The following is a 27,974-nucleotide window of genomic DNA, read 5'->3' on the forward strand; positions in this document are numbered from 1 at the left end:
CGTGCCTCCAAATGTACATGTCTCTGTCAAACCTGGTATAGTTCATTTTAAAAGGAGAAAGAAACTACCAAAAACATCATGATATTACAATTTTGTTTTAGCAACTTGATATTTTCACTTTTTTAATTTATTCTTAAAATAGTTCATAATAAAAAAGTATTTAATGTAAATGAATCTAAGACTTTCTGAACTGTCTCTGGAGGTGTCAAGACTTGGAGGTGAGCACTGTGCAAACAAACACAAGCACAAAAATCAATCTCAGAAAAGCCGAATACAAGAGCTTTTCTCCGACCCTTTACAATACAAAAGCTAAAAGTAGATTCCATGTTTGCTTTTCTGCAATTAATCAATTCTTTCCTTTGCATTTTGTCCGTTTTCTTCCTTTTACTTTATGTTCTCGTAGTCCTGTTTTCGAATCTGTGAAAGGAAAATTGCTACTTGAGTTTGAACTTTATAAGACTGAACTGTGTTATGGAGCAGAGCATTACCCACATTCTACATCTGTCATTTCCACAACGTTATTCATGTTAAATAAGATTCTCTACAAAGGTACAACATATAAAACTGTTAAATATATAACTCGTAGACCTTTTCAAAATACATATAATGACATCTCAATCCTGGTAATCAGAAATGACCATTTTTATGTTCTTTTTTAATATTTTCTGACGATAAGCAATGGGGTACTCTTCCATTTAACCTTCTATGTTTAATGCAAACTGTCCAAAATGTTGCTACTGAAAAATGCTAATTAAATTTCTTGATGTATTTATGTGTACAGTATCTATATCCTTGTTGTCCTTGGAATACAGTGCTTGGTTCAGTTCAAGGAAATGTCTGTAAAGTATTAAAGGTTCTCCTCAGATTGTGATAAATGGGAATGTTCGACCCAATCGTTTCAATGTTCCACATCAGTGTTTCCCTTTGTAGACCACTGCGTCATAGCAAAGTCTTTCTATATCTATATCTATCTCTCTCTCTCTCTACATTTAGGTTTATATATATTTATTTTTTCTTTGCCAAAATTGTTCCTTTTGAGTCTTTCCCTCAGTCCGCGCTCACATAGTCAATGTTTTTTTTGTTTGTTGTGTATAATTTTTCCTCTTTGGTCTGTAAAAAATGAGCGCCAAAAACGTACTCCAGCAGAAAGCCGTTTCACAGAGCAGTTCACAGTCTCGGATTGGGTCGGAACCGCTGGTGGAGTCCCATAAAGCCTGTGTCTGATTCAGTCTCAGACAGGATATGCGCCTCATTGTCCCATGCTGCGCTATTAAAGTCCTCAAGGCTCCTAATGTCTGTGAGGCGCTTTGTGAACGTACAGTGTGTTCTCCGTGGCACAAGGGGGTGCTGCCCATTTACAAAGCAGAGACTCAGACAGGTAGGCAGAGGCAGGTGTTAAGCCGATGAGACATAGCAAGTATCTACAGCAGGTGGGCGAAGCTGCAAGAGGCCTCGTCTCGTAGCACTACAGGAACCTCTCCCACTGTTAGGACACCTAGATCAACCAGAAACACAGGGAGTCAAGATTAATAAGACAGAGACACTTAAACCAGCAGGTATTTTTTCCAAGAGGGAGGTAAAACTTAAACATTTTAGACTAGACTAGTGGCTATAGACCTCTGGGTGCAAGTTCAATTCATTTTAATCTGTGACGAAAGTCAAAGATATTACAATTATGTTTTAATCAAGCTAATATTTGAAAACTGTTGCATTCCTCATCACCTGCCAAAGAAAATGCTCAGAAATCGCAGCGCCATCTGCTAAATGGTCTACTGCCAGGCTGGAAAAAGGCACCAAATCCTGCCAACATGGGCTGCTGCTTAATTTACAATAATGAACTCTTGACTCTTCCATGGGGAGCAGATATTCATGGATTTAGCAGGTGCTGGATGAAACATTACTGAGTCTGAATATGGAATAACAGGGATAATCAGGATGAAAATGAACTCAGGAAAGTGATAAAGTGACCCAAGAGTGTGGAGGCTAAAGACAAGAGCATGCTATTGTTAATAAACTGCATGAAATGAAGCCGCTAACTCCTGTTTTAGAATCCCATTATGCTCTAGCAAAGTTTTAGCAATTGGCTTACATTTGAATGACCATGCGCAGCTGTTAACAAAGATTAACTAGTGACTATGTTTTAAAGCCTATGACAAGACTTTAGAGCAGGGATGGGCAAACTCAGTCTTGGAGGGTCCTGCAGAGTTTATCTCCAACCCTTATTAAACTCACCTGACTGTAGCCTAGTAATCCTAAAGACATTGATTAGCTGGTTTAGGTATGTTTGATCTAAACTTTGCTGGAAAGTGGCCCTCCAGGACTGAATTTGCCCATCCTTCCTCTAGAGCAGGGGTTCCCAAACTTTTCCATTCCAGGACCCACCTAGACAAGAATAATCTATCCATTGGTGGCAATGGCATATGATGCTTTTGGGAAACGCAGCCCAGACCTGAATCAGCCTTTTGTGACATTTGAATTTTCCGGTGTAATGCGATCTCATGTAGAATGCAGAGCAGTGACTGGAGTAAACGAGTTTCTTCTTGGTAATAATGTGCACCAAACCGCTTAATGAACCGAGCTGCTTTGAGAAGCTGAAAATTGTTATCACAACAAGTCGCACGCGCGTGCTTCATGAAACACAGTGTTGACATATTTATCTAATTAAATTTGAAAATCGCACTAAGCAATATAGCGATTTCTATTTAATGTAGGTACATCGCGCAACCTGTTTGTATGTGTGTGTCATTCATGAAATGTAAATTTAGCTGCAGCCAATAGTGACTGCGCGACCCACCTCTTCTCAATCTGCGAACCACAAATGGGTCGCGACCCACAGTTTGAAAACCCCTGCTCTAGAGGATTGCTAGAGCAGGAATGCCCACTTTAAGAACTTTAGGCAATATTTTGTTTGTCCATACAGTATGCTTTTGACTTAGGGTATGTTTGCACGACAACAATGTACTTAAAACGAAAGTTTTTCCTTTGTGTTTTTCGCGTACAGATGACCAAACGTTTCCCATTCACACGGATCTGCGAAAACAGTTAAAAAAGCTGTATTATTCATGCCAGGCCAGTAGTTGGCGATGTGACTTTGTAAAGAAAAACAAAAAAAACAACATGCCTACGACTGAACACGTAATACTCATGTGCATTACGTCACCGTTTTTGCAAATTTGCGTTTTTGTAGTTTACAAGGAGACGATAATGGTGTCGTTTTCAAAAACTTGAACAGTATAGTCCAGTTACCATACTATTAGATACTGGCCAAAAGCTTATTTGTTGTTTTCAGCTACTTCAGCCTTTCTACTTCAAAATGTCACATTTAAATAAAAGCTGTTACTTGCCATTTCTTTGTAATAATTTGTGAAATTGTCTAACAATTTCTAAAATTGTTTTAAAGTAAATACACTAATCCTACACCATTTTCAGTGTATATATTTTATATATTGTATATTTAATATACTGGACAGCTGCTATTAAGATGAATGGAAATGCAAACAGCAGATCATTCTCTATGCAGTGTCATGTCACTTGGTGGCGCTATAATTGAACAAAACATGAAATTGTCTCTAACTACAGTATCGTTGGTCTGATTGAAAATCAAACATTGTATTTGTTAACAATAGTTAATGCCCTGTGAACTAACATGAACAAACAATGAACAGCTGCATTTTTACGAACTAATGTTAACAACGATTAATAAATACAGTAACACATGTATTGCTCATGGTTATGTTATGTTATGTTAGTTAATACATTAACTAATGTTAACAAATGAAACCTTATTTTAAAATGTTACCAAATTATTTAAATATTCAATATTTTTTACCCAGCCCTATTTATTTACATGTGGTTAACAAGCTCTGAGCTGCATCTGGACCTTAAATGACATTTACCATCTCTGAATTAGCAAAACTCTTCATACCATCCAAGTTTTGGGGAGGTTAAAATCAGCAAACACAAAAATGGCTAAATATTATCTAGACAGAAAGTTTAGATGATTGGAAAGTGATACATATTTGCTGAACCCAGCAGTATCCTTCAGAAGTTATAATGTCGGTGTAGTGTGAAGGGTTTGAGCTTGCTAAACTCCCTCTGGCAGAATATACAGCTTTGCCCCTTGAAGGAAATTCATGCAAGCTATAACTGGATTTATCTTAATCATGCTTTTCATGTTGCATTTTCCCAATAAACAGCTTGGGAATTGCAGTAACAGCTCCATATGAAGAAATTAATCACATAAAATAACTAGGGATTGTGTAATGTAGTTTAATTAATAATTATATACGGACTGGTTCCCTATTGAGGAACTTACTGTACATGACAGTTTTTAACTTGCATGTCTCACAGTCTGTTTTCAGAAGCTGCTGCATATGTTGGCTAATGTAACTGTAAAATTGTTGGCCGGTTTTTCCTAACAGCAAACAAGGTTGTGGAACTTTGTGGAACTTTAAAAAACCTAAAAAAAAAAAAAAAAAACCTGGTGGAAACAATTAATAGTAGCATTTTGGTACCAAAAAAAGGTATACTGTCAAATTTAAAATATTCAAAATTCAAAATATTTTGTAATGTTCTTATGTTCTACCCACTGTGTGAACCTATAGGAAAGTAAATATCATCACACATATCTCATTGTTTATTTTTAAAAGCAATTATATCAAATGGAAATGGTCTTAAAGTAATATTTCATAATATCTCACTTCATAAGTATATATATATATTACTGTATAATAACATTGTCTTAATCATTATTACCCTTTTCATTAAAACCCTTTTAATGCCACATTGTCTCTGCTTTTTTGTTTCAGAAGAGATCTCAAAAATTTCAAACGGATACTCAAACAATAAGCCAAAAGTCTCAAACATCTCACATAAACATACTGTGTCTGAGCTATTCTCACCATATAAGTTTTAAAGCTCTTACAATATGACAACAGTTGTTTAACATGATACAATGTGTAAACGTGTTTTTATTTATTTATCTAAAAACATCTGAACAAAAATAAAACCTTTCCTCTCGATATATATATACACACTGGTCATGTGAAATCTACATGTCGGGCCCCATGAGGACACCAGCTCCATTAAAAAAATAAAATAATAAGTAATAATAACAATAAACTTTAACTTATTATTATTATTTATTTATTTTTAAATAAGAGGTTACCTTAATTCTGTATAAATATGATGTTTTGTGTGGTGAAGGCTTAAAATAAGAGATACTCAATAGTAGCATGTCTCTTAACAAATTACTCGGGCTGATACTTGGAACAGACTCTTTTGGCAGCTGGAAATGGGAGGCTGGCAAAGTAACAAAGAAACCTTGTAATGGCTGCCTGGATTGTCTGGGTGAAATAACCAGCTTGAGCAGTGACGATACAGAAGAGTGGCACCAGCTCTGCAAAAACCAACCGTTCAATTAAGTAATTTGACTTTTTTTTTTTTTGTTTTTTTTTTGGCGTTCATAAATACTGCATGGTGTTGAAACATGCCCCAGTCATGAGTAAACGGCGGTCAATGTTTATCTCTCTAGGAAGGATTCAAAATGGAGGTTCTTGTTCTCCAGTGCTGACTTGGCTCCTTCAGACAGGAGCTGGCAGTGGGCGCTAATGGTTTGCAGAGGCCAAATGCTTGCTTGGAGGAGCAGCTGTCATCTCCATGGTGATGTTGTCCAAGCTCAGGCAGGGATATGTGCTGTGGTGCCACGCTGGAGCATGGGGATCAATTATGCAGACCCCAACACCCACAGCAGCAATGCCTTGGCATGTGGCATCCGTGACCTCCCCGTATTTTTTAGAACCCTCAGTCTATTCACTTTCCTTTTTCGCTTCAAACACACTTCAACGTAATGGTTAATGGAAAGAATATGAATTATGAAGTGTCATGAATGTAGTCTAGCAACATCTTCTCCACCAAAGCTCTTAAATCAATTGTCATTGGTTCTTGCATGTCCTATATGATGACATACAGGGTTTTGAAAGACGTGGGAGAGTACATGACAGAATTTCATTTTTGGTTGAATTATTCCTTTCACTCCCCATTTACCAACAAATCTCACCAAACGGCAGCACTTCAAACCATGGGACGCCCCTACATTTTCAAAGCCAGGCATCAGTGATGAGCAAGCGTTTTCTCTGTTTGCATGTGAAAGACTGCTGATTACTGCAATCAGTAGTTCTCTCTCGTCTCAAACTCCACCGATAATACAGATTCAAGGACCCTTTTCCATGGTTAAATACTACACAATCAACCTAATAGCTAATAGAATAGTTGATTAAGAGCCCTCTCGTTCTGATGGTATAATCAGAGAATTAAGGAGTAGTGTGGTGTAACCTTACAAAAGAGGGAACGTAATGAGTTCAATTAACAGAATCCAGAAGACCTTCCACACTTCAGAGGAAATGCTTAATGTTGAACCCTGATATGCTTGCAACCCTGGTATGGTGGACAGCTAACAGCTAATTTCATCCCCTTTTAGAATCTCACCAGCCAGCTAGTCAGATGTTGTACAACTAGTCAACCATCCAGACCCATCTTATTCTTTTCACATATTTCCTCCCATTTCAAAGAGCTGCATATGTTGCTCGGATTAAAAAAAATACTGGAAATGACTTGAAAACATTAAACGAACTTCATGCTAATGTGGGGTCATTGTCTCACATTGTCTTTTTTTAGTCCTTCATCATTATATAATACTTCTGTTCACCCTTTGACTAATTTCAATTGTTCCTCTAACTAAACAGTGTGAGATGTCATCAGATAAGGTAAAGCTTCATCAGTGCCTGTATAATGACATGAGCCGCCCGCCAGAGATGACCGGCAATGCACAAGAGACGTCTACTGCTTGTTTAATTTGTTGTTGTTGAAATGGAGGTGATGACAATCATATGAATCACTCAGGAGGGAAAGAAAAGAATGAGCAAATCACAAACATGATAGCGGTAATGACAGTTTATTCTAACAGGATGGGCCTACAGGGACTCTTGGGTTGATTAGTTATCATTCTCTTATTGAATAGCAGAAACTAATTTTAGCCGAGCATACTGGAAATTATTTGATGAGTTCCTTTGTCTCTTGACAATGGCTGGTCAATTAAAATGGTCAATTAAAAACAAAAAAACAAAATGCAAAACATGACTGCCACAGCAGTTTAAGCATGTGCCACTCGCCAGACCACATCTCCAACATGTTACGTGATCGAAACATATCTGTCCATTTACGCAAAGGCCTTTCTTTTGTTCTGTGTACAAATGCAGACTGTCTATTTTTCAGCATCTTGCCCAATGAGTACCACATTTTCAAGAAACTGTGCCAAATTTAACAATAGTTCATCTATGAGAAATGTACCTTAAGACCCCAGTGTTCTGTTCAGTTCTTGCTCTCCGTTTTTGAATGCAAAAATGCGTTTACAAGACTGTACCGAAATACATTCCTTCAGACTCACTTTCTTTCTCGTTCCCAGTGGATGAGTGATGCCTGGCAGTACCCTCACAACATAATACAAGGTCACTTTCAAAAACCTCCATACACTGTCTAATATCTACCCAACATAACTAATACAGCATATTCTTACAATGCCCCAATCTGAGATGATTTGTCAATAATATCTTAAAATCTCTGATTCACAAAAAAATAAAATAAAATAAAATTAGCCATGCATTTTACATATAACAGTACTTTACAATGTAAACTTGCATATCATTTTACAAATCATTTTAGTAGACTTTGTTCAACATAGCTCCATAATGGCCGGACACTTGCTCTAAACAACCTGAGATCAAATTAAAACACTTAATGCATGATGTGTCAGTTGTGTCAGGGTTAACATCACCCTGCTTTTCTCAAAATTTGTTTGAAAAAAACTTTGATTCATATGATACGTAACCTCCATGCCATGTTTTGCATTAGATTATTATTATTGTTTTAAATTAGCAATGTGGTTTGGTTTTTAAGAGCGTCTTTATAAAATTACTTCTGTCATGACAACATGACAACAAGAATGTATTAGCCAATGGCTAATGATAGACATTATTTAGTCGCCAGAGTTAAGATTTAATCGCAAGTGTGAGTGATTTACTTGCATTGTAGAGGGTTGCAAACTGAACTGAACTTACTGGGCAGATAATGAGACACAAACACCTGAATACAATGACGCAATCAAATTAATTACTATGACAGCAAAGGCGGGAATGTTGCAAAACACAAACATAGTCCTGATAGTGTGACAGAACACCACCTCTTGGAAGATGCTTCCTCGCACCATTTATAGAAGGTAATGAGGATGAGAAAATGGCGAAGGGATGGTAAAGGGGCTGGCGAAGGGTTGACGAAAACAGGCAGAGGATACAGGAGGAGGTTCCGGAGGAGGACGGCTGAAGGGTCCAGGACGATGCTGAAGGTGGTGAGAGCCAGGGAGGAGCCTTGAGCAGGAGCATGATGGATGGTGCCCAGGCCACAGCCAGAACTGCTGCCACCACGGACAGAGGCAATGACGGTGGAGTAGGAGGCCACCACATAGTCGAAGGGCTGAGGTGATGGAGCGACGTTGACGGCCACCACTGAGCCGCAGCGACTGAGGTGATGGAGCGACGTTGAAGGCCACCACTGAGCCGCAGCGACGACCTCCCGTGATGACGGAGTGGACACAGAGGAAATGATGGGAGATGGTCACAAGAGGGTGGCAGGAGTGGCTGAGGACGAGACTGGAAAGTGCAAAATAGTCCAATGAGAAAGGCTCTATAGTGGTTGTGAGATGTGGTGGGAGTGGGAGTGGGAGTGGGAGGCTGGGTGGGACTGACGGGACATATAAAGATTGTCTTAACTGAAGGTCCGAACTTGGTGCTGCCAGAGTCTCAGTGGCGGGAGGATAGGCAGGGCTCTTTTCCTTGCCCTCCGATTCCATGATGGCTCCCTCGGTGGTGGATGGCGCAGCCGGCATGTGCACCTTGTCAGACTTGCGCATCTCAGGCTCCACGACGTCGATGTTAGGCTCACACCGGGGCCCCCGATGGTGTTGGCTCGCACCTCGTGGTGGAGAACTCATGGTGGTGGAGAACTCAAACTGCTTTAACTTAACCGATGGGTTCTGGCTGGGCACTGGGTTTGGAGTGGGGCAAGTGACATCATCAACGGTGAAGGATGATCCACAGAATACCGATTGTTGTTTTTATGAGACCGAAGGCAAATTTCCACATTGTGGACAATATAATGAAAATGAAATGAAATGAAATGAAACGTGCAGGAAGGTGGTCTGATGGTCCAAATCCAATAATTCCTCCAGGTGTTTCTCAAGGGAGCGTTCTCCCTGCTCAAGGCATAGTAGCTTTACAGCAGGGAAGTCCATGATAAACTTAAAAAAAATAAAAATAATAATACATAAAACACAAACTGGAGAACAAAAACGCAATGAATCGCTGCATCTATTTTTACTTTTGGGTTGGTTCTTCTGTCACGGGTTGTGAGGTGACAGACAAAACGCAGGAAGAAGACAGCCTTTAATAATCCACAAGGTAAATCCAATGACATTCCATACAAGGCACACATAGATGAGACCTGACAAACACACACAATGCTTCCCTATTTTGTGGTTATAACTATTAAGAGTACAGTATGATGATTTATAATACACAATGAACATAATTGTATCCACACAGTTATAATGGATTATATATATCCATTAGTTTCATATCTTTTACTTTCCCAAGTCTCATATCTTGACATTGTTTACTTAAGACCTGCACATCTGCATACTACCTTTTACTGCTTAAAGTAAAGTGATAAAAACAAAGTCTTCTTTTAAACATCTAAAAAGATTTATGATGTGGTCTTAATATTTATAAGTGGTCTTTGTTTGCTTTAAGTAAAGTAACAAAAGCTACTTTTAAATAGCCATAATATATCATGAAGTGGTTATAAGACATTTCCCTTAAGGTAAAATCAAAGTTTTGTGGAAAAGTACAAAAGAACGATACATTCACAATGCAAATCATGTTTTATTCATAAAAACTGTAAAATTACAATGCTTTACCAAATCTAATAAGTAGGTAGGTATTATTATTGTTGTTACCATTATTCATTAGATGATAAAACACATTATAAGGTTGTTTATAAGGCATTATGCATGCATTATAATGCATTAAGAATTCCCTTATGATGCATTATCAATGCAGGCTTCATCTGGTGTTATAATCCATTGTTGTCACGGAGTCACCAGTAACACCTGCCACACCATCAGAGTCCAATCACCCGACTCCGCCCATCCGCTCGTTATCACCAGATTACTGAAGTCACCACACCTGCACCCACTCTTCACCAACACTTCATAAGCCCACACTTCCCTTCACTCTCTGTCTGGTCTCGTCAGAGAAACACTGACTCAACTCTTTGTACAATACTTTGACTCATCTGAATACCTGAACGTCGTATCTTCCTGCTTCTTCTACCACCATTGGTCATCTGTGTCCGGTCAGTTCTTCCTGTGTCCACCCTTCGTCTGTACAGCAAGTATCCTCCAGTATTCCTCGTTACATTCAACTCAGTTCAACTGTTCCTCTGCAAGCTTGTGTGACATCTCTCATCTGCAAGATTCTAATAAACATCCACTTATCTGCATTCCCTGTTGTCTCTCTCTTCTGTCCGTGACAGAAGACCAGACCGACTGTATGCAAAGATCCGTAGGATCAGAAGAGGACCCTTCACGGGTCTCTCTCCCCGAGCAAGCACAAGCACTTCCACCTCGTCTTCACTCTCCTTCACTGCCTGCCTCTCACAGTCCCATGGCCCGACCTGCAACGTACACCGGTGAGGCGGAGGGTTGCAGCGGGTTTTTACTACAATGTTCACTCTACTTTGAGATGCAAGTGCACGCCTTCCCTACTGATCGCTCTAAGATCGCCTATTTGATCTCCCTCCTCTCTGGTCCGGCCCTCCAATGGGCTCAGTCAATCTGGGAAGCGAATGGCACCCTCACTCACTCATGGGTGGATTTCGCCGCCCACTTCAAAGAAGTTTTCGGCCTCAACACCTCCGCTCTCTCCATCCATGATCAGTTGTACCGCCTGCGTCAGGGAAACTTGTCCGTGAGTGAGTATGCTTTACGTTTCCGCACACTAGCGGCCAACAGTGGATGGAATGAAACTGCGCTTATCACCTGCTTTCGTCAAGGATTGAATCCTACCATCCGCCATCAAGTAGCCATTTACGATGATGTCATCGGCTTAGAAAACTTCATTCAGCGTACCATTCGCATCTCTCAACGTCTCACCGCCTGTGTTCTGGACCAACCCGCTGTGCACCCTCTGCCTCCCACACCATCTATAACCCTTCCAGCACCTGAGCCTATGCAAATCGACTCATACCATCTCACTGCAGCAGAACGTCAACGACGCATTCACAACGGTTCCGAAGGACATCTCATTCTGCAGTGCCCAGTGTGACCACCACGCCCAGCGGTGAGTACAATCCAGATTCCTCCAATGATATCTCCATTATCACGTACTCCGGTCATGATAGTGACCCGTTCCCACTCTGTTTTAGCGTATGCTCTCATTGACACCGGCTCCTCGGGGAACTTCATCTCCCACGAACTCCTCAAGAAGCTCAGTCTCCCGAGGAGAAGGATCACGAAGAAGTTAGAGATCCACACAATCTTGGGTAAACCGCTGGGCCGTGGTCAAGTCTGTCATCAATCCCCCATAGTCTCACTTCACATTGGATGTCTTCATCAGGAGGAGATTTCATTTCTGGTGCTGGAAGGGTCCACTGCGGACATCATCCTGGGACGCCCGTGGATGTCAGTACACTCACCACAAGTCAACTGGACCACTGGAGAAATTATGTAATGGGGTGAATCCTGTTCTTCATCTTGTCTACTACCTGTTATCAAGATCTGTTGTCAGAAATCTTCTCCCGCTGACTTCCACTCTTCCTCTAAACTTCACCTTAACTCCACGTCAATCGAAAGTCCAGAATCCAACCATCTAACAGAGATTCCCCTTGAGTACCGGGCGTTCCAGGATGTGTTCAGCAAACAACAAGCGACACAGCTACCACCTCATCGGCCATGGGACTGCGCCATTGACCTGCTGCCTGGAGCCACACCACCCAAGGGCCGGATCTATCCACTGTCCATCCCGGAGCAGAAGGCCATGGATGAGTACATCAAAGAAGCCTTACAACAACGGTTCATTCGACCTTCCACTTCCCCTGCTGCATCCAGCTTTTTCTTTGTGGGAAAGAAGGACGGAGGCTTGCGGCCGTGCATTGACTACCGCGCACTCAACGAACAAACAGTAAAATTCCGCTATCCCCTTCCTCTGGTCCCAGCCGCTCTGGAACAGCTACGTGGAGCTAAAATATTCACCAAACTGGACCTCAGAAGTGCCTACAATCTTGTACGCATCCGAAGAGGCGACGAGTGGAAAACTGCTTTCATTACTCCATCAGGGCACTATGAATATCTCGTTATGCCCTATGGGCTATCCAACTCTCCATCTGTCTTTCAAGCCTTCATGAACGAGGTGTTCCGTGAGTTTCTGCATCAATTTGTGATCGTCTATATTGATGACATCTTAATCTTCTCCAAGAGCTTGACTGAACACCATCACCACGTCTGTCAAGTGCTCCAAAAACTCAGAGATCATCAGTTGTTCCTGAAGTTGGAAAAGTGTGAGTTTCACCGTACCACTGTTCACTTCCTCGGTTATGTCATCAGCCCAAAAGGGATCCAAATGGACCAGAGGAAGGTGGACACCATTATGAACTGGTCACAACCCACCACCGTCAAGGACCTCCAGAGATTCCTAGGATTTGCAAACTTCTACCGTCGATTTATTCATCAATACAGTATCATCAGTTCACCACTCACCTCTCTCCTCAAGGGCCGGCCCAAGTCTCTGTCCTGGAACCCAGCCGCTACGCATGCCTTCCAACAGCTGAAGAACGCCTTCTGTTCTGCTCCCATCCTGGTCCATCCCAATCCGGACCTCCCCTTCGTGGTCGAAGTGGACGCCTCATCGACCGGGGTGGGAGCCATTCTATCACAGCAGCAGGGGAAGCCTCCAGTACTCCATCCATGTGCCTTCTATTCCAAGAAACTGTCCCCGGCGGAGCGCAATTACGACATCGGTAATCGGGAACTTCTGGCTATCAAGATGGCTTTCGAAGAATGGAGACACTGGCTGGAGGGAGCACACCATCAAGTCGAAGTTATTACAGATCACCGTAACCTCGAATATCTTCAAGAAGCCAAACGTCTAAATCCTCGCCAAGCCCGATGGGCACTCTTCTTCACCCGTTTCAACTTCCGTGTTACATATCGACCTGGAGGCAAGAACCTTAAAGCAGACGCCCTCTCCCGTCTACATGCACCTGAGCCCGAAGTGTCACCTCCAGAAACTATACTCCCTCCAGCCATTATCGTTAGTCCCATCGAATGGTCAATGGAGGATCGTATCCGGGAAGCCACCCGTTCCGAGCCAGCTCCGCCGGGAGGTCCTGAGGGAAGGCTATATGTTCCATCATCACTACGCCTGTCCCTCATGGACTCAGTTCACACGTCTCCGGGCTCTGGACATCCAGGCAGCCAGCGAACCCTCTCGCTCCTTCGTAACCGGTTCTGGTGGCCCACCATCGCGCAGGATGTCTCTCGGTACGTTCGTGGATGCTCAGTCTGTGCCATCTCCAATACTCCACGACGACTCCCCGAAGGAAAGCTGAAACCACTGCCCATACCGCGTCGTCCATGGTCCCATCTGGGTGTAGACTTTATGACTGATCTTCCACCTTCAGATTCACATACTGGTATCCTAGTCGTGGTCGACCGTTTCTCCAAGGCATGCAAACTCATCCCATTAAAAGGTCTTCCCACTGCCTTTGAAACTGCCAACCTACTATTCCACCATGTATTCCGTCACTTTGGTCTACCAGAAGACATTGTATCAGATAGAGGTCCCCAATTCATCTCCCGAGTTTGGCATGCTTTCTTCAGATTACTCGGAGTCTCAGTCAGCCTATCTTCGGGGTACCATCCTCAATCCAACGGCCAGACTGAGCGCAAGATTCAGGAGATCGGGAGATACCTGCGAACCTACTGCCACCAGAACCAAGGCAGCTGGAACCGCTTCCTCCCATGGGCCGAGTATGCACAGAACTCTCTACGCCAAGACACCACCGGTTTAACACCGTTTCAGTGCATACTCGGGTACCAGCCTCCTCTCTTCCCCTGGTCAGGAGAGCCGTCAGAGGTCCCAGCTGTTAACACCTGGTTCGAAGCGAGTGAGAGGGTATGGGACTCAGCACACGTCCATCTCCAGCGAGCGGTGCGAAGACACCAGAGCCAGGCCGATACCAGGAGAGGAACTACACCCCAGTACCAACCGGGTCAAAAGGTCTGGCTCTCCACCAGAGACATCCGTCTTCGCCAGCCCTGTCGTAAGCTGATTCCCCGCTATATAGGTCCCTTCACCATCGAGAGGCAGGTCAACGAAGTCACCTACCGTCTTCACCTTCCCTCACACTACCGGATCGCACCATCATTTCATGTCTCACTGTTAAAGCCCTTCACTGACCCTCTTGTTTCTCCTTCCCCAGGACCTAATGGTGTTGACGTACCTCCTCCTCCCGAAGTCGCAGAGGAAGAATCAATTTACCGTGTGCAGGACATCCTGGATTCCCGCCGGCGGGGCCGCCTCCTGGAGAATCTAGTAGACTGGGAGGGATATGGTCCCGAAGAACGCTCTTGGGTCCCTAGGGACGACATCCTGGACCCATCCCTCCTCACCCAGTTCCACAACTCCCATCCCAACCGCCCTGCGCCGAGAGGTCGAGGCCGGCCCCGTCGACGGGTAGCGCGGGCGTCAGGAGCCACCCGTGGAGGGGGGGGTACTGTCACGGAGTCACCAGTAACATCAGAGTCCAATCACCCGACTCCGCCCATCCGCTCGTTATCACCAGATTACTGAAGTCACCACACCTACACCCACTCTTCACCAACACTTCATAAGCCCACACTTCCCTTCACTCTCTGTCTGGTCTCGTCAGAGAAACACTGACTCAACTCTTTGTACAATACTTTGACTCATCTGAATACCTGAACGTCGTATCTTCCTGCTTCTTCTACCACCATTGGTCATCTGTGTCCGGTCAGTTCTTCCTGTGTCCACCCTTCGTCTGTACAGCAAGTATCCTCCAGTATTCCTCGTTACATTCAACTCAGTTCAACTGTTCCTCTGCAAGCTTGTGTGACATCTCTCATCTGCAAGATTCTAATAAACATCCACTTATCTGCATTCCCTGTTGTCTCTCTCTTCTGTCCGTGACAATTGTACTCTTAAAAGTTATAACCACAAATAGTTAAGTATTATAATGCATTGTAACTATTGTTATGTAACTATTATTTATCAGATGGTACAATACATAATAAAGTTGTTTATAAAGCATTATGCATGTATTATAATGCATTAAGAATACCAATATAATGTATTATAAATACAGGCTTCATAGAAAGTGTTACCTAATAATCAAGTGAAACCTTTAATACATTTAGTCAAAAATTACAATCAGAGGGAAAAAGATACAAATAATATAACAAATCCACACATATGGAAGACTTTAATAGCTGATGACAGCAGACAGGAGTCAAGTCAAGTCAAGTCACCTTCATTTATATAGTGCTTTTAACAATATAGATTGTTTCAAAGCAGCTTTGCAGTGATGATAGGAAATTAAAGTATAGATTGTTTTGGCTTTATAGCAGCTCTAGAATAAAGTTATTCTCCAGCTAAAGTTAGTTTTGATTGATTCACTTCCGTCACAACGATCATTAGTTATGAATTAACTTAGGGGCCGCTAACACGACACCGTTTTAAGAGAAAAATCTTAAGTTCTCTCTGCGTAAACTTTAAAAACGTGAACCTGTGAGAACGCTGATGGCGTGCACATGCGTATTATGCGTTTAGTCTATAGGTATGCACGTTTGAATATATATGTGCGCAGGCGTGTAGTCCTTCTTTACAAACCAACCCTCAACAAACTACTTGTATGGCCTTACAATTTATAATACAGAATTTTTATCGCTTCCACGTAGCCACGTGAACCGGAATTATCCCGACAACGTTTTATCTGTACAGAGGTAAAGGAAAGGGAAGGCTTTGTAAGTAATCAGCCAAATGTTTCAATTTGTACGATGTTTAATAGGAAACCAAATGTGCAGTGTTGACAGAACGGGGCTAATATGGTCACACTTACTGGTTCTGGTAAGAACTCTAGCTGCTGCGTTTTGACCAGCTGTAGTTTGCTTATTAAGCATGCAGGGCAACCACCCATAATAGCATTACAATAATCTAGCCTTGATGTCATGAACGCATTAACTAATTGTTCCGCATTTGTCAATGAGAGCATATGACGTAATTTAGATATATTTTTAAGATGGAAAAATGCGGTTTTACAGATACTAGACACATGACTTTCAAATGAAAGATTAGTATCAAAGAGCACACCCAGGTTCCTAACTGACGACGAAGACTTGACAGAGCAGCCATCAAGTGTTACCATTTACCATCCAATTTTTTATATCAGCTATGCATTCCGTTAATTTTGTGAATTGGTAAGTTTCGTCAGGGTGTGAAGAAATATAGAGCTGAGTATCATCAGCATAACAGTGAAAACTAATGCCATGCTTCCTAATGATATCTCCAATGGGTAGCATGTACAGAGTGAACAGCAACTGTCCTAGTACTGAGAACTTTTGATCGATAAGACATCTATTCATTTACTGCCACAAACTGATAACGGTCAGATAAGTATGATTTAAACCATGCTAATGCAATTCCACTAATGCCAACATAATTTTCGAGTCTATTTAAAAGAATGTTGTGGTCAATAGTATCAAATGCAGCACTAAGATCGAGTAACACTAATAGAGAGATACAACCACGATTGGATGATAAGAGCAAATCATTTGTGACACTAATGAGAGCTGTCTCAGTACTATGGTACGGTCTAAATCCTGACTGGAAATCCTCACAGATACCATTTCTTTCTAAAAAAGGAACATAGTTGTGAGGATACTGTTTTTTTCTAGTATCTGTGACAGAGAAGGTAGATTCGAGATCTGCCTGTAATTGACTAATTCTGTAGGATCAAGTTGCGTTTTTTTAACAAGTGGTTTAATCATAGCCAGCTTAAAAGTTTTTGGTACATACCCTAATGACAAAGATGAATTAATGATATTAAGAAGAGGATCTATGACCTCTGGAAGCATCTCTTTTAATAGCTTAATAGTCGGTATAGGGTCTAACATACATGTTGTCGATTTAGATGATTTAACGAGTTTAGAAAATTCTTCCTCTCCTTTAGCAATGAATGAATCAAATTTTTCCTCAAGGAGAACAATCTACTGTAGTAGATGGTTACATAGTTATAATTTTCTCCCTGATATTATAAATCTTGTTATTAAAGAAGTTCATAAAGTCATTACTGCTGTGCTGCTTGGAAATGTCTGGGGTTGAAGATTTATTTTTCGTTAATTTAGCCACTGTTTCAAATACATACCTAGGGTTTTGTTTATTTTCTTCTAATAGGGTTGACAAATAAGCAGATCTAGCAGCTTTTAAGGCCTCTTGTATGCAATCGAGTTCTCTTTCTATGAAATGCAAAAAAAAATATATAGTTTTGTTTTCGGTAACCCTTCCTTTTACTTCCCTAATTACTAGGTATTTACCTGGTAAATATATGGCAAGTTATAGTTGGTTATTGGTAATTACCACAGGTAGCAAGTATGTAAATGCAGAGAAACTACAAACTAATTACTAGGTATTTACCGGGTAAATATATGGTAAGTTATAGTTGGTTATTGGTAATTACCACAGGTAACAAGTATGTAAATGCAGAGAAACTACAAACTAATTACTAAGTATTTACCTGGTAAGCATATGGTAAATTATAGTATTTTAGTGTGTAACTTAAGGTGATTAGTATGCAATTACAGAGAAACTACCAGGGGAAAAAAAACACCACTGTTAAATATCAACTCAACAAAGTACTGTGTACTTGTTACCGGTAGGGATGTCCCGATACCACTTTTTGCAGAACGAGTCCGATACCGATACTGTCCATGTTTATTTATTACTATCTTGAAATTAAGATGGTAGTTTCCAATAAATTACCTTGTCTTACATAGTTGTTGTTCATTGCTACACCCATTTATAGAGGGTTTATCAAATAATGTACCTTACACTTACCTGGTAACTACCCCGCAGGAACAGTTTTCCCTAATGTCATGGCACATCTTAAATACTGGGTATGTTCTTGCAGATGTTTTTACAATTTACTCAGTAAGTAAAGTGCAACTGTACTGTAAAATTAAGCCTTGTTTATTTCCATGGTATTACCGGAATTGTACCATATAACCTGATCATTCCCTTTTCCATATAGTCACACTTTTTTACCTCGTATGTCCTGCAACGTTACCAAGGAAAACATGACAATTTATTCGGTAAGTAAAGTGTAACTGTACTGTAAAATGAAGCCTTGTTTATTTCCATGGTATTACCGGAATTGTACCATATAACCTGATCATTCCCTTTTCCATATAGTCACAATTTTTTACCTCGTATGTCCTGCAACGTTACCAAGGAAAACATGACAATTTACAATTTACATGACAGTCTAACTCCAGTTCAGAATATCTTTAAATGCCAATCCCAATATATCTTTTTCGTTATAAACATGTATATTAAAATCACCAGCAATTAGGACTTTATCTGCAGCCAGTACTAAACTCTGACAGAAAATCAGCAAATTCTTTGATAAAGTCTGTATGGTGCCCTGGTGGCCTGTAGACAGTAGCCAGCACAAATCTCAAACGGGATTTATCATTTACACTAGATAGTGTTACATTAGGCACCAACACCAAACAAGTACCAAACAAGACTTCTCAGTTATTCTTAAGATATTACTATAAATTACAGCAACACCTCCCCCTTTGCCTTTCAGATGAGGCTCATGTTTATAACAGTAATCTTGGGGGGTGGACTCATTTAAAGTCATGTAATTGTCTGGTTTTAGCCAGGTTTCTGTCAAACACAGCACATCTAGGTTATAATCTGTAATCAAGTGTAACTGCACGTCAAACCAGACTTTGTTTACGAGTCCTTCAGGTGTGTTGGGATTAAGCGCATCGGACAGTTTTATGGTGCTGAAATCTTTAGTAGAAATCGGTGTGTGATGCTCCGTTTTATCACGACCCTCTCTTCTCGTTGTCTTTACGACTCCAACGAAAACATTATTGGATGAGGTGAATTCGCTGTCTCTCATCAGACACCAGGACAAACTCAAAGGTGGATCATTCAGGAATCTGTTCAGAGCCGCACGTAACGCTACATACAGTAGCTACTGATCCCATATTTTTCGCCTTTGGAGCTTCTGACAGTTCCATAGAAGTCACAGAGAAGTGGGTTGAGTTCCGTCTTGGTGATTTGTTTAAAATCAATGCTGCAACCCTTTTCACTACACCAGTCACCGAAGCATTTCACTGCCCATTGGGTTTGCTGCACGGTATTTTTTTCATTACGAGTCTTCTCAAATGTATCAATTTTACATTTCAGCACTTCAGCATGACGGTTCATATTTGTAGAAGTCTCTCCAAATTGTTCCTCAAACCACTCATCCATAGTCATGCCACCTAGTAAATCGAAATTTACTTTAAACATTTTAGCCTTTTTAATTCTTACGTTTTTTTTTAATGTTTATGTTGATATGTATGGTTGCTAATTTGTTGCTAAGGGCGCAGTGATAAATAGAACCGTTGGGTGAAGCGGTCATAGCCGTGTTTTATCGTGAATAAATCACAGCTATTGACCAATCAGAATCAAGGATTGGAACTAACCGTTTTATAATTAACAATAAGTTATTTTGAAGTAAGGGATCGAATATTCAGCAACCCAAGCTTTATCATTTGTTCATCCGTATTATATCTGTTTTTAATTTGTTGAACATCAATAAAATGTTTAACCTTAAATGGGTTTAGGAGTTTTTTGTATGTCCTAATTTGAACAGAGACAATCTCTATATGATGATATGTAGGTGAAAGAGTCTCTATGTGATGTGCTTTATCTGACCTCAGTGACGTGAGACAGCTAGCAGACGGTCGGTTTAGCCAGTCTGTTTGCTTCTTGACCTGAAGCTGAAGAGCTGCTGAGGAGCTGAGTTGTTGTGCGACCACATTTTCATTTCCTCCTATTTCTTCTACGTCTCGTCTACATACCTGCCGTGATCACCCATCTGTTCACATAATTAGCCCTAAGCGTGATCTAATTACCATTAGTAAACATCCCAGAGTTCTTCTTGTTGACAGCAGTCAGCTTAGAACGGATCTACATGTCTTATGATAGAGTCTGAAGAGCTCTATATAGATCCAAGTGATACAGTTAAAGTCAACATGAACCAACATTTGCTGCTCATTTTACTTTTTTAATGCGACTAGTGCTGGGGATTTTGATTCATACCAGTAAATCTTCTGAAACTGTTCACTAAATTTCATTCAAATTTTGTTTATATTCGTTCAGTGATTTGTTCAATTACCCTTCCTGCAGGTTACATCACTATGCCATCAGTTGGGGACAAGTGAGTGTGTTATAGGTGAGTCATTGAATAATTCACTCAAATGATTTGATATAAAATAAAAATAAACATTTGAAATGTTAAAAGTTCAAATCTACTATGTGTCACGGTCAGTTCATGTTAGGTTTCATGGTCATGTTCTGTTTAGTTTCTAGGTCATGGTTTACATTGTTACTGTCTTTTTATTTGTTACCATGGTTTTAGATTTTTGCATACCTGTTCCTTGTTTCTTACCTGTCCCACTGTATTCAAGGCCTCTGTTTCCTCAGTTCAGTGTTCTGCTTTAAAGTAGATGTGAATGTGTAGTGTTCTCGCTCTTTGTGTTTATTACAGTCTATTTCATCAGTCATTCTGATTCACGCATCTCTTTATTTTGGATTTCACCACACAATGATGACATGATTCCTATGCCCAACTGAACAAACAATTTCTCCTTTCTTTTCATTAGACCCTTGTACACAATATTCAGTTTATTAAAAAATAAGATGTTAGGTAGCCTTGATTTTGTGAGTTGGGAATTAATTGGATGGTTAAAAGTGTTCAATGTGACAAATGGTTTGAGGGAAAGTGTTCAAAAAAGTAAAGTTGTTTCAGAGTCACTCATTTTTAATGAAAGACTGCAAAGACCTGAGGGAAGAACAAAACACTACACTATGTTAATGTATTTATCTGAAAAAAAAAAAAAAAAAAAATGCTGTTGAAAGTGGATCAGACTGATCACCATAGCACACTTGTGGTAGCCAATCAGCAGTAGGGGGCGTATGATGGGGGAGGAGAAAAGAGTGAGCAAGAGGGAGTTTTGAAGAAAGACTTTAGAAAAAGAGATGGCTGAGAGACATTACAAAAGAGAGAAGGTCAGAGCAATATCACTAGAAAAACAAGGGTTATCACCTAAAAAAAAAAAAATGCTGTAAAAAACGGCCAAATTCTAACAGTAACATACTGTTCACCTTTTTATTAGCCTATTACTGTTGCCTGTGTTTTTGCTGTAGGAATTTCCTGTGTGATTTTAATTTCTAACCTATTTTAAAGTTTCCTTTTTGACCTAGAGTTGTGTGCCAAAATGAGTGTTTGTAAATTGAAATAATCACAGAAATATACTGCATGCATTACCATAAATGGCTGTAAATTAATTTTACAGTATTGATACCCTAGAAGTACAGTAGATTGCTGGCAACTCTGCTGCCAGTATTGTACTGTTATATTACAGAGAAATTGCCAACTGTACCTTTAATAACTAAAGCGAATACAGAACTGTAAAATAACGTGTGACTTAAAAGATTATATAAAATCATAAAAAATAAAAAAATCAAATGCTTATGAATTTTTGGTCTATTTTTTAATGTTTGGTAGTTGAATGCTCTAATTCTCTGAGTACACCTCCCATTCACATGAAATCAGAACTGACCCTATACATTTTTCTACGCAGATGGTGCTATTATGTGTAATTCATCTGCACACATTATAAAGTAAAAAATAAATATTATAATTTAGTCTTTATTAAGACATGCATAATGGATTTATAATCTTTCATTAAAATATAATATGCACTGCCTCTCAAGACACTATTCTTTTCTGCTGACTTCCACTCTGGAATGAAAGCTCATTTTTCACATCCTAATCAAATCCCAATGGATAACATCAAGCCTTGCTCCATTTTTTCTCTCTCTCTCTCACTGAACATCCCATTTCACTCTAAAATACTGTATGTGACATTATGGAATTGAGAGTTGCGAACATAGTTTCATGTCACTTTAAGAGCAGTGGTTATGAGAATATGTAAGTCTCACCGTTGTAGTTTTCACTCTGCCGCTGGGCTGTGTACAAGTCCAGCCTGATTTATTTACTAACAGGTCACAGCCTTCATCCTCTAGACAGGGCACCATGTCACACCACTGCCTGGTCTTCACAATACGAGCTGTGGATCAAGACCAGAGAAAAGGTTAAGATGATATGATCAGGAAGTCAAGCACAAACACAACAATAATACACCCCCCCAAAAGCTTCTGGACAATGTATCAACGTCTTTGTATTAGATGACAAAATATGAAACCCACTGTAATTTATTTGAAATAAAGACAACACAAGCACAAGTTTCAAGAAAACAAAATACTGTTTGTTAGGTTGGAAAAAGCACTTTATGCATGATAACAGTAAAGTGGAGCATATCCATGTCAAGTCAATCCAAGGGCTAACTGACTTCATATATCCAATATAAATCACATTGACAGCAGTTGGTAGTCACACAACACCAAATATATAGTAAAATACCTGAACCTTTCAGACTGAATGCGTCACTTTTGATTAACTTTTAGTTATTTAGCTTCAAGCTTGTGTCAGAAGATTTCACTTTTCAACCCATCCGAGCTGTCCCTGCTAGTCAAGTATAAAAGAGGTTACTGTAACACACTAAACTAGTGTTGTGGATGAAATAAAATGAGACATCACCCTATGGAAGCATCTTATGCTACATGAGCATGAGAAGGGAAAATTAGTTGAATTCAAAAGGATGGTCATCAGTTTAAAGAAAGGTTCATCACAGATTGCTCAAGTAGATGTATTTGAGGTTCATCATGGATGATCACTTTTATATAAAAGTAGGTCACTATAACACACCTGCATTAGCATTAGTCCCTTGGGAGATACAGTCATTCCTGTTTCACAGGACAATACAGAACTGTCTCTTATTTATTTATTTATTTAGACAATACAATCATACAGACATTGCTTTAGAAATGTATATTTCAAACTTGACATGCCCTTCAAAATGTATGTTATGTATGCAAATAGGTTTACATAACATAACTATAACAATGGCCAAACATAATTTAATTTAGCTTCAAAGCAAAACATGTAAGGTTACAGTTTCAGGAAATATATTAATAAACAGTATGTTTATGAAATAGTTGGATATGAAATGTCATGTCTGATATCTTTTAGATCCTGAAATAATAAATAATATATTAGTTATAATAATTATACTGCAATTTCAGAAATGTTATCTTTATTTTGAGTATTAGCAAAAGTATTAGTGTACATGTGGAAATCTTGATCTTCCTTCAAAATAGCTGGGCTTGAACATATGCTCATTTCTTCCCTTGTATAATACTAAACATCTTTCTTTTTTTCTTTCTGCAACGTTAAAGATGGAAGATAATTCATTCAGTCAAGTTGTTGTCCTCTGTTCCATTTGATTGGCAGTACATCATAACATTACACTATGTGCATACACAAATGTAATTGCCCTCCACTACAGATATCAACATCAGTTATCTTCATACAACACAAAATGTCTGATCCATTTCCTGAAAGAAAAAATCACATCTGTCAAGGCTGCATAAACTCCTATTGTTCTATTTTGTTTTACAATATTTATTCTTATATGGCTCTTGCCATAATGCATTTCTGAGAGCAATATTTAGAGGCAAAAAGAGAACTAGAGTAATCAGAGCACAGGATAATTACCTGCTGATTTGCATTTTTGCCACTGAAGACTCTTTTGCAAATTTCAGATGCCACGGGGAGACAAAAGGTGGCACAATCAGGCCTAATTGTAGGTTTAATGGAGGAATTCAATGCGACAGTAATCAAGACAGCTGAGCAGCTTAAAACGTTTGCTTCAGTGATGCTCAAATCTTGCTATGAATAGCCGAATTATGATTTTACACATGTACACAGTACATTAGACTAACAAGAAACCAAAACAGCAAACAAAAGCAATTTGCATGAGTCATGGCAAAAACACATACTATGATTCAGAAATTAAGCATGATGCCATTTAAAGCCTGACTTCCTTTTTCAGAATTTTCATGGATCACAAAAGAAGAAACTTTGATTAATGCACAGGTCACTCTTTTCCATACAATTACAATAAATGGGGCCTTGAGATTTTTGAGCTTGGCCTTTATCCCACAATGCAATGCGCTCAAACCTCCTTGTCCAGTGTGCCAATCAGAAGAATTTAAGGTGCTCTTTGCCTGACAGCCATTTTGAGTGTTTGGGTTTGATGTCTTTAGAGGGGCTGACATTTTAACACTTTATAGTGTTATATAGTGCACTTAAAAGTGTTTTATGTAACACTTTATTGTAACACAACATAGTTAGACTAACAGTAAATTATGCATAATTACAAGCAAACTAACCCTATATATATCGGGTTATCGGGTTATATATATATATATATATATATATATATATATATATATATATATATATATTTCTTTAAACACAATATATCGCAATACAAAAATGCAACAATATGTATCATGGATAGTGACAATATGTATTGTGTATAGTTCACCCAAAATGAAAATTACTGTGCGTGAAAAAATTCAAGTTTACAGAGTTTTACTGTCAGTACTACATTAAACTACTGTAATGTTCAATATAATGTATACTAATGCAATGGGGGAATATTTTTAGGTCCTGATAATGCCAAATGTCTGATGTTACCAGTAAAAAGTGGCCTACATTATTTTAAATATATGTAGTCAGTGACAGACTGCAAGCATATTCGTCTAAAATAATTCTGTATTTTCAGATTCAGAATCATGAATATTTTTATTCTGGTGTCACTATTGTTCTGTGCATTGGGTTTCCAGCACCACGCCCAAGCCTATTAATTTACACCCACAATGTAATATGAAATTTAGCATTTTAATCAACAGTTAATTTTTTGTTAACATTTTATGTCTTGGAGTATCGTAATAATATTGTATCGTGAGTTCAGTATCGTGATATGTCTCGAATTGTGACATGAGGGTATCGTTACACCCCTAACAACAAGAGATAATAACTGCATGCCACTCACGTGTAATATAGGTCATGTGCCAAAAACAAACAAAAACAAGCATACTGCTTATTAAAATGTTATTGTTGCATAATGCACACTCTTTCGCTTACTATTATTTAAACAAGAGGCAGTATGTAGTGTATTCTGTGCAGTTTTTTATTAGCTAATAGTCCATCTCGAACATAGCTAGAACTTTGACTAACATTGAATTTAAATACAAAATAACTGTTTAAATTTTCTTAGATGAAAACCGAACACCACTTACTGAAATTAACATGCAATGTAACATACTACTATTAAAAAAAAAAGTATTTTGCTGCATAATGTGTACTATTTAATACAAAACAAAACAAAAAGCAGCAGGCAACATAATCTCTGTTCTTAGATGTCAGTGCCATAATTACAACATTACTTGGGAGGAAATTAATAACGGAGAACAGTACGATCAATTTAATACAGTAATATGCCCTCCTAGGGAGTTTGGTGCCTGGCGATTTGATTGAGATTGCCTGTTAGCACCAATTGTTAATCCAACTGAACATAAAAGGAAAGGAAATGCCTGCTCAAACTCACCCAGACCGCACCGCATTTAAGAAACATCGCATTTTACAGTGCATGTAATCACAGTGCTCATAATCTGATGTCATACATCACTGACATGCTACTGTTGCCAGTTAATTTGAGCTATTGCAACATTTTAATCAATTTCAAGCAGGGTCACAACTTCCACAAGGGGCCGTTCGAACTTCCAGACAGTTTCCGTCGGTGTGTAACCACTCTCCAGGTGTGAGTAGAAGGATTCAAGGACAACTCGACGTTATAAAATAAAAACAACCTGGATGTAATCTGCCTCTGGGATGGGGCTAGACGCACAGTTCATCTGGAGGCGATAAGAGAAGGTATAACATCATTACACCCACACTGGGACACTCATCTTGTTGAAATGCTTTATCACACTCACGTCAACAGCCAGGAACCCTGGGTAATAAATCTTATCTAATGCTGTAGAGAAGCAAGGTCTGGCAGGAGAGAGTAGATATACAAGAGGGCAAGAGCTCAGCTAGATCTTTGCATTTTAAAATGTGTGCAATATAGGTATAGCCATCTGATCTAAGAATAGTCAGTAAAAATAATTAGTCAGCAATTAGTTTGTAAATGGATGAGCTTGGAATAGCTGCCATCTGAAAGGACTGATGTTTAGGAATTTGATTCATGGCATGAAGCTTTAATGCATAGGAAAAAACAGTCAAACATGGCATTTCTTTAATAGCTCAATTGTTCTGACTGAGCAATGAGAATTAATGAAGATATTCAGAGACTTCTGCTTAAAGGATTAAAGGATTCTAACTTCAGAATTAAAATTTCCTGATAATTTACTCACCCATGTCATCTAAGATGTTCATGTCTTTCTTTCTTCAGTCGAAAAGAAATTAAGGTTTTTGAGGAAAACATTCCAGGATTTTTCTCCATATAGTGGCCTTCAACGAGAACCAACGGTTTGAAAGTCAAAATTGCAGTTTCAATGCAGCTTCTAAGGGCTCTACATGATCCCAGCCAAGGAATAAGGGTCTAGCCAAACAATCGATCATTTTCTAAAAAAATAAAATAATATACAGTATATACTTTTTAACCACAAATGCTCGTCTTGCACGTGCACAACTTCACGTATTTTTAATTTTGCCAGGATAACAATCAAAAGTCAAAGATCTTACTATGAACTCTAATATCAGGAGAAACATTTGAGAAAATGTTGCTACTTAAATGAAAACTCCAAGCTATAAAATAACTGAGCTATAAACAAGCAATGTTTTCCTCTGGGAACTTTGCAAGGATATTTATGAAAACTGTCACATCATATCCATCAGTACAGAGTGCAAATGCAGTGATAGATTTCCATAGACAATATAGGGCTTTTCAAATGTAATTTATGCTAAATTAATTCATAAAATGGAGCTGTATTTATGACATTTCTTTTAGGAATGACACTTTTCTAATTCATAACTTAATTTCTGGTTAATAATTAATAACAGTGCGTTAGCCCCTGTATCAGGTTTGTAGTTTTATTCAAAGACACAGTGCCTCCATGCTCCAGTGGTCTGGTCCAATCTCGGGTCCCTCGGCCTTGCTCTGGTGACAGGCATGCGCATGTTCTCCATGTCCCTGGCCAGGTGCCCATTCTGTCCTCTTTCACTCATTAAGATTCGCAGCAGCACCGCTGCGCAGTAATGACAGCTCAAAGACCTTTTAAGCAAATTTAGTGTGTCTTTATTTTTGCACAGGTGTTCCAACATGGCATGCCATTCAGTTCACTCTTCACTTCACTCTTTGTGGGTCATTGCTTTTTCTTTCTTTTTCTCTTAATCTCTCTTTTCCTTGTCCAAACCTTGGGGTCAACTTTTACTGGTTAGCATAGCACAGATAGCCTCTGCTAGAAGATGTTGTACTACAAGATTTGGCTGTTAAGAGCATCTTTCTCCATTTTCCCATGGCTCTAGAGTCATTAGTCATATGACATTTAAGCCCAGGTGACTGGCTTAAAACAATTTAGCAGCAGAACTGAACA

The 27,974-nt window shown here is 39.5% G+C and overlaps 1 protein-coding gene across 2 annotated transcripts in view; it reads right to left on the bottom strand.

Annotated features, from left to right (window-relative positions):
• Positions 1–635: 635 nt before the first annotated feature.
• Positions 636–27,974, bottom strand: part of tafa5a (TAFA chemokine like family member 5a) — a 145,994-nt gene continuing 118,655 nt past the window's right edge. The window contains exons 3-4 of one of the 2 annotated variants that reach the window (XM_084111353.1): positions 22,410–22,537; positions 636–1,495 (exon numbers count right to left, since the gene is read on the bottom strand). In XM_084111353.1, the coding sequence (XP_083967479.1) occupies positions 1,487–1,495; positions 22,410–22,537 (137 nt within the window). In that variant the 3' untranslated portion in view covers positions 636–1,486. The remainder of the gene's footprint in view (positions 1,496–22,409; positions 22,538–27,974) is intronic. The other variant, XM_084111352.1, reaches the window with a different exon arrangement.

Source organism: Abramis brama (assembly GCF_963993115.1).
Source record: "Abramis brama genome assembly, chromosome: 4".
In the NCBI taxonomy this organism is placed as follows: domain Eukaryota; kingdom Metazoa; phylum Chordata; class Actinopteri; order Cypriniformes; family Leuciscidae; genus Abramis; species Abramis brama.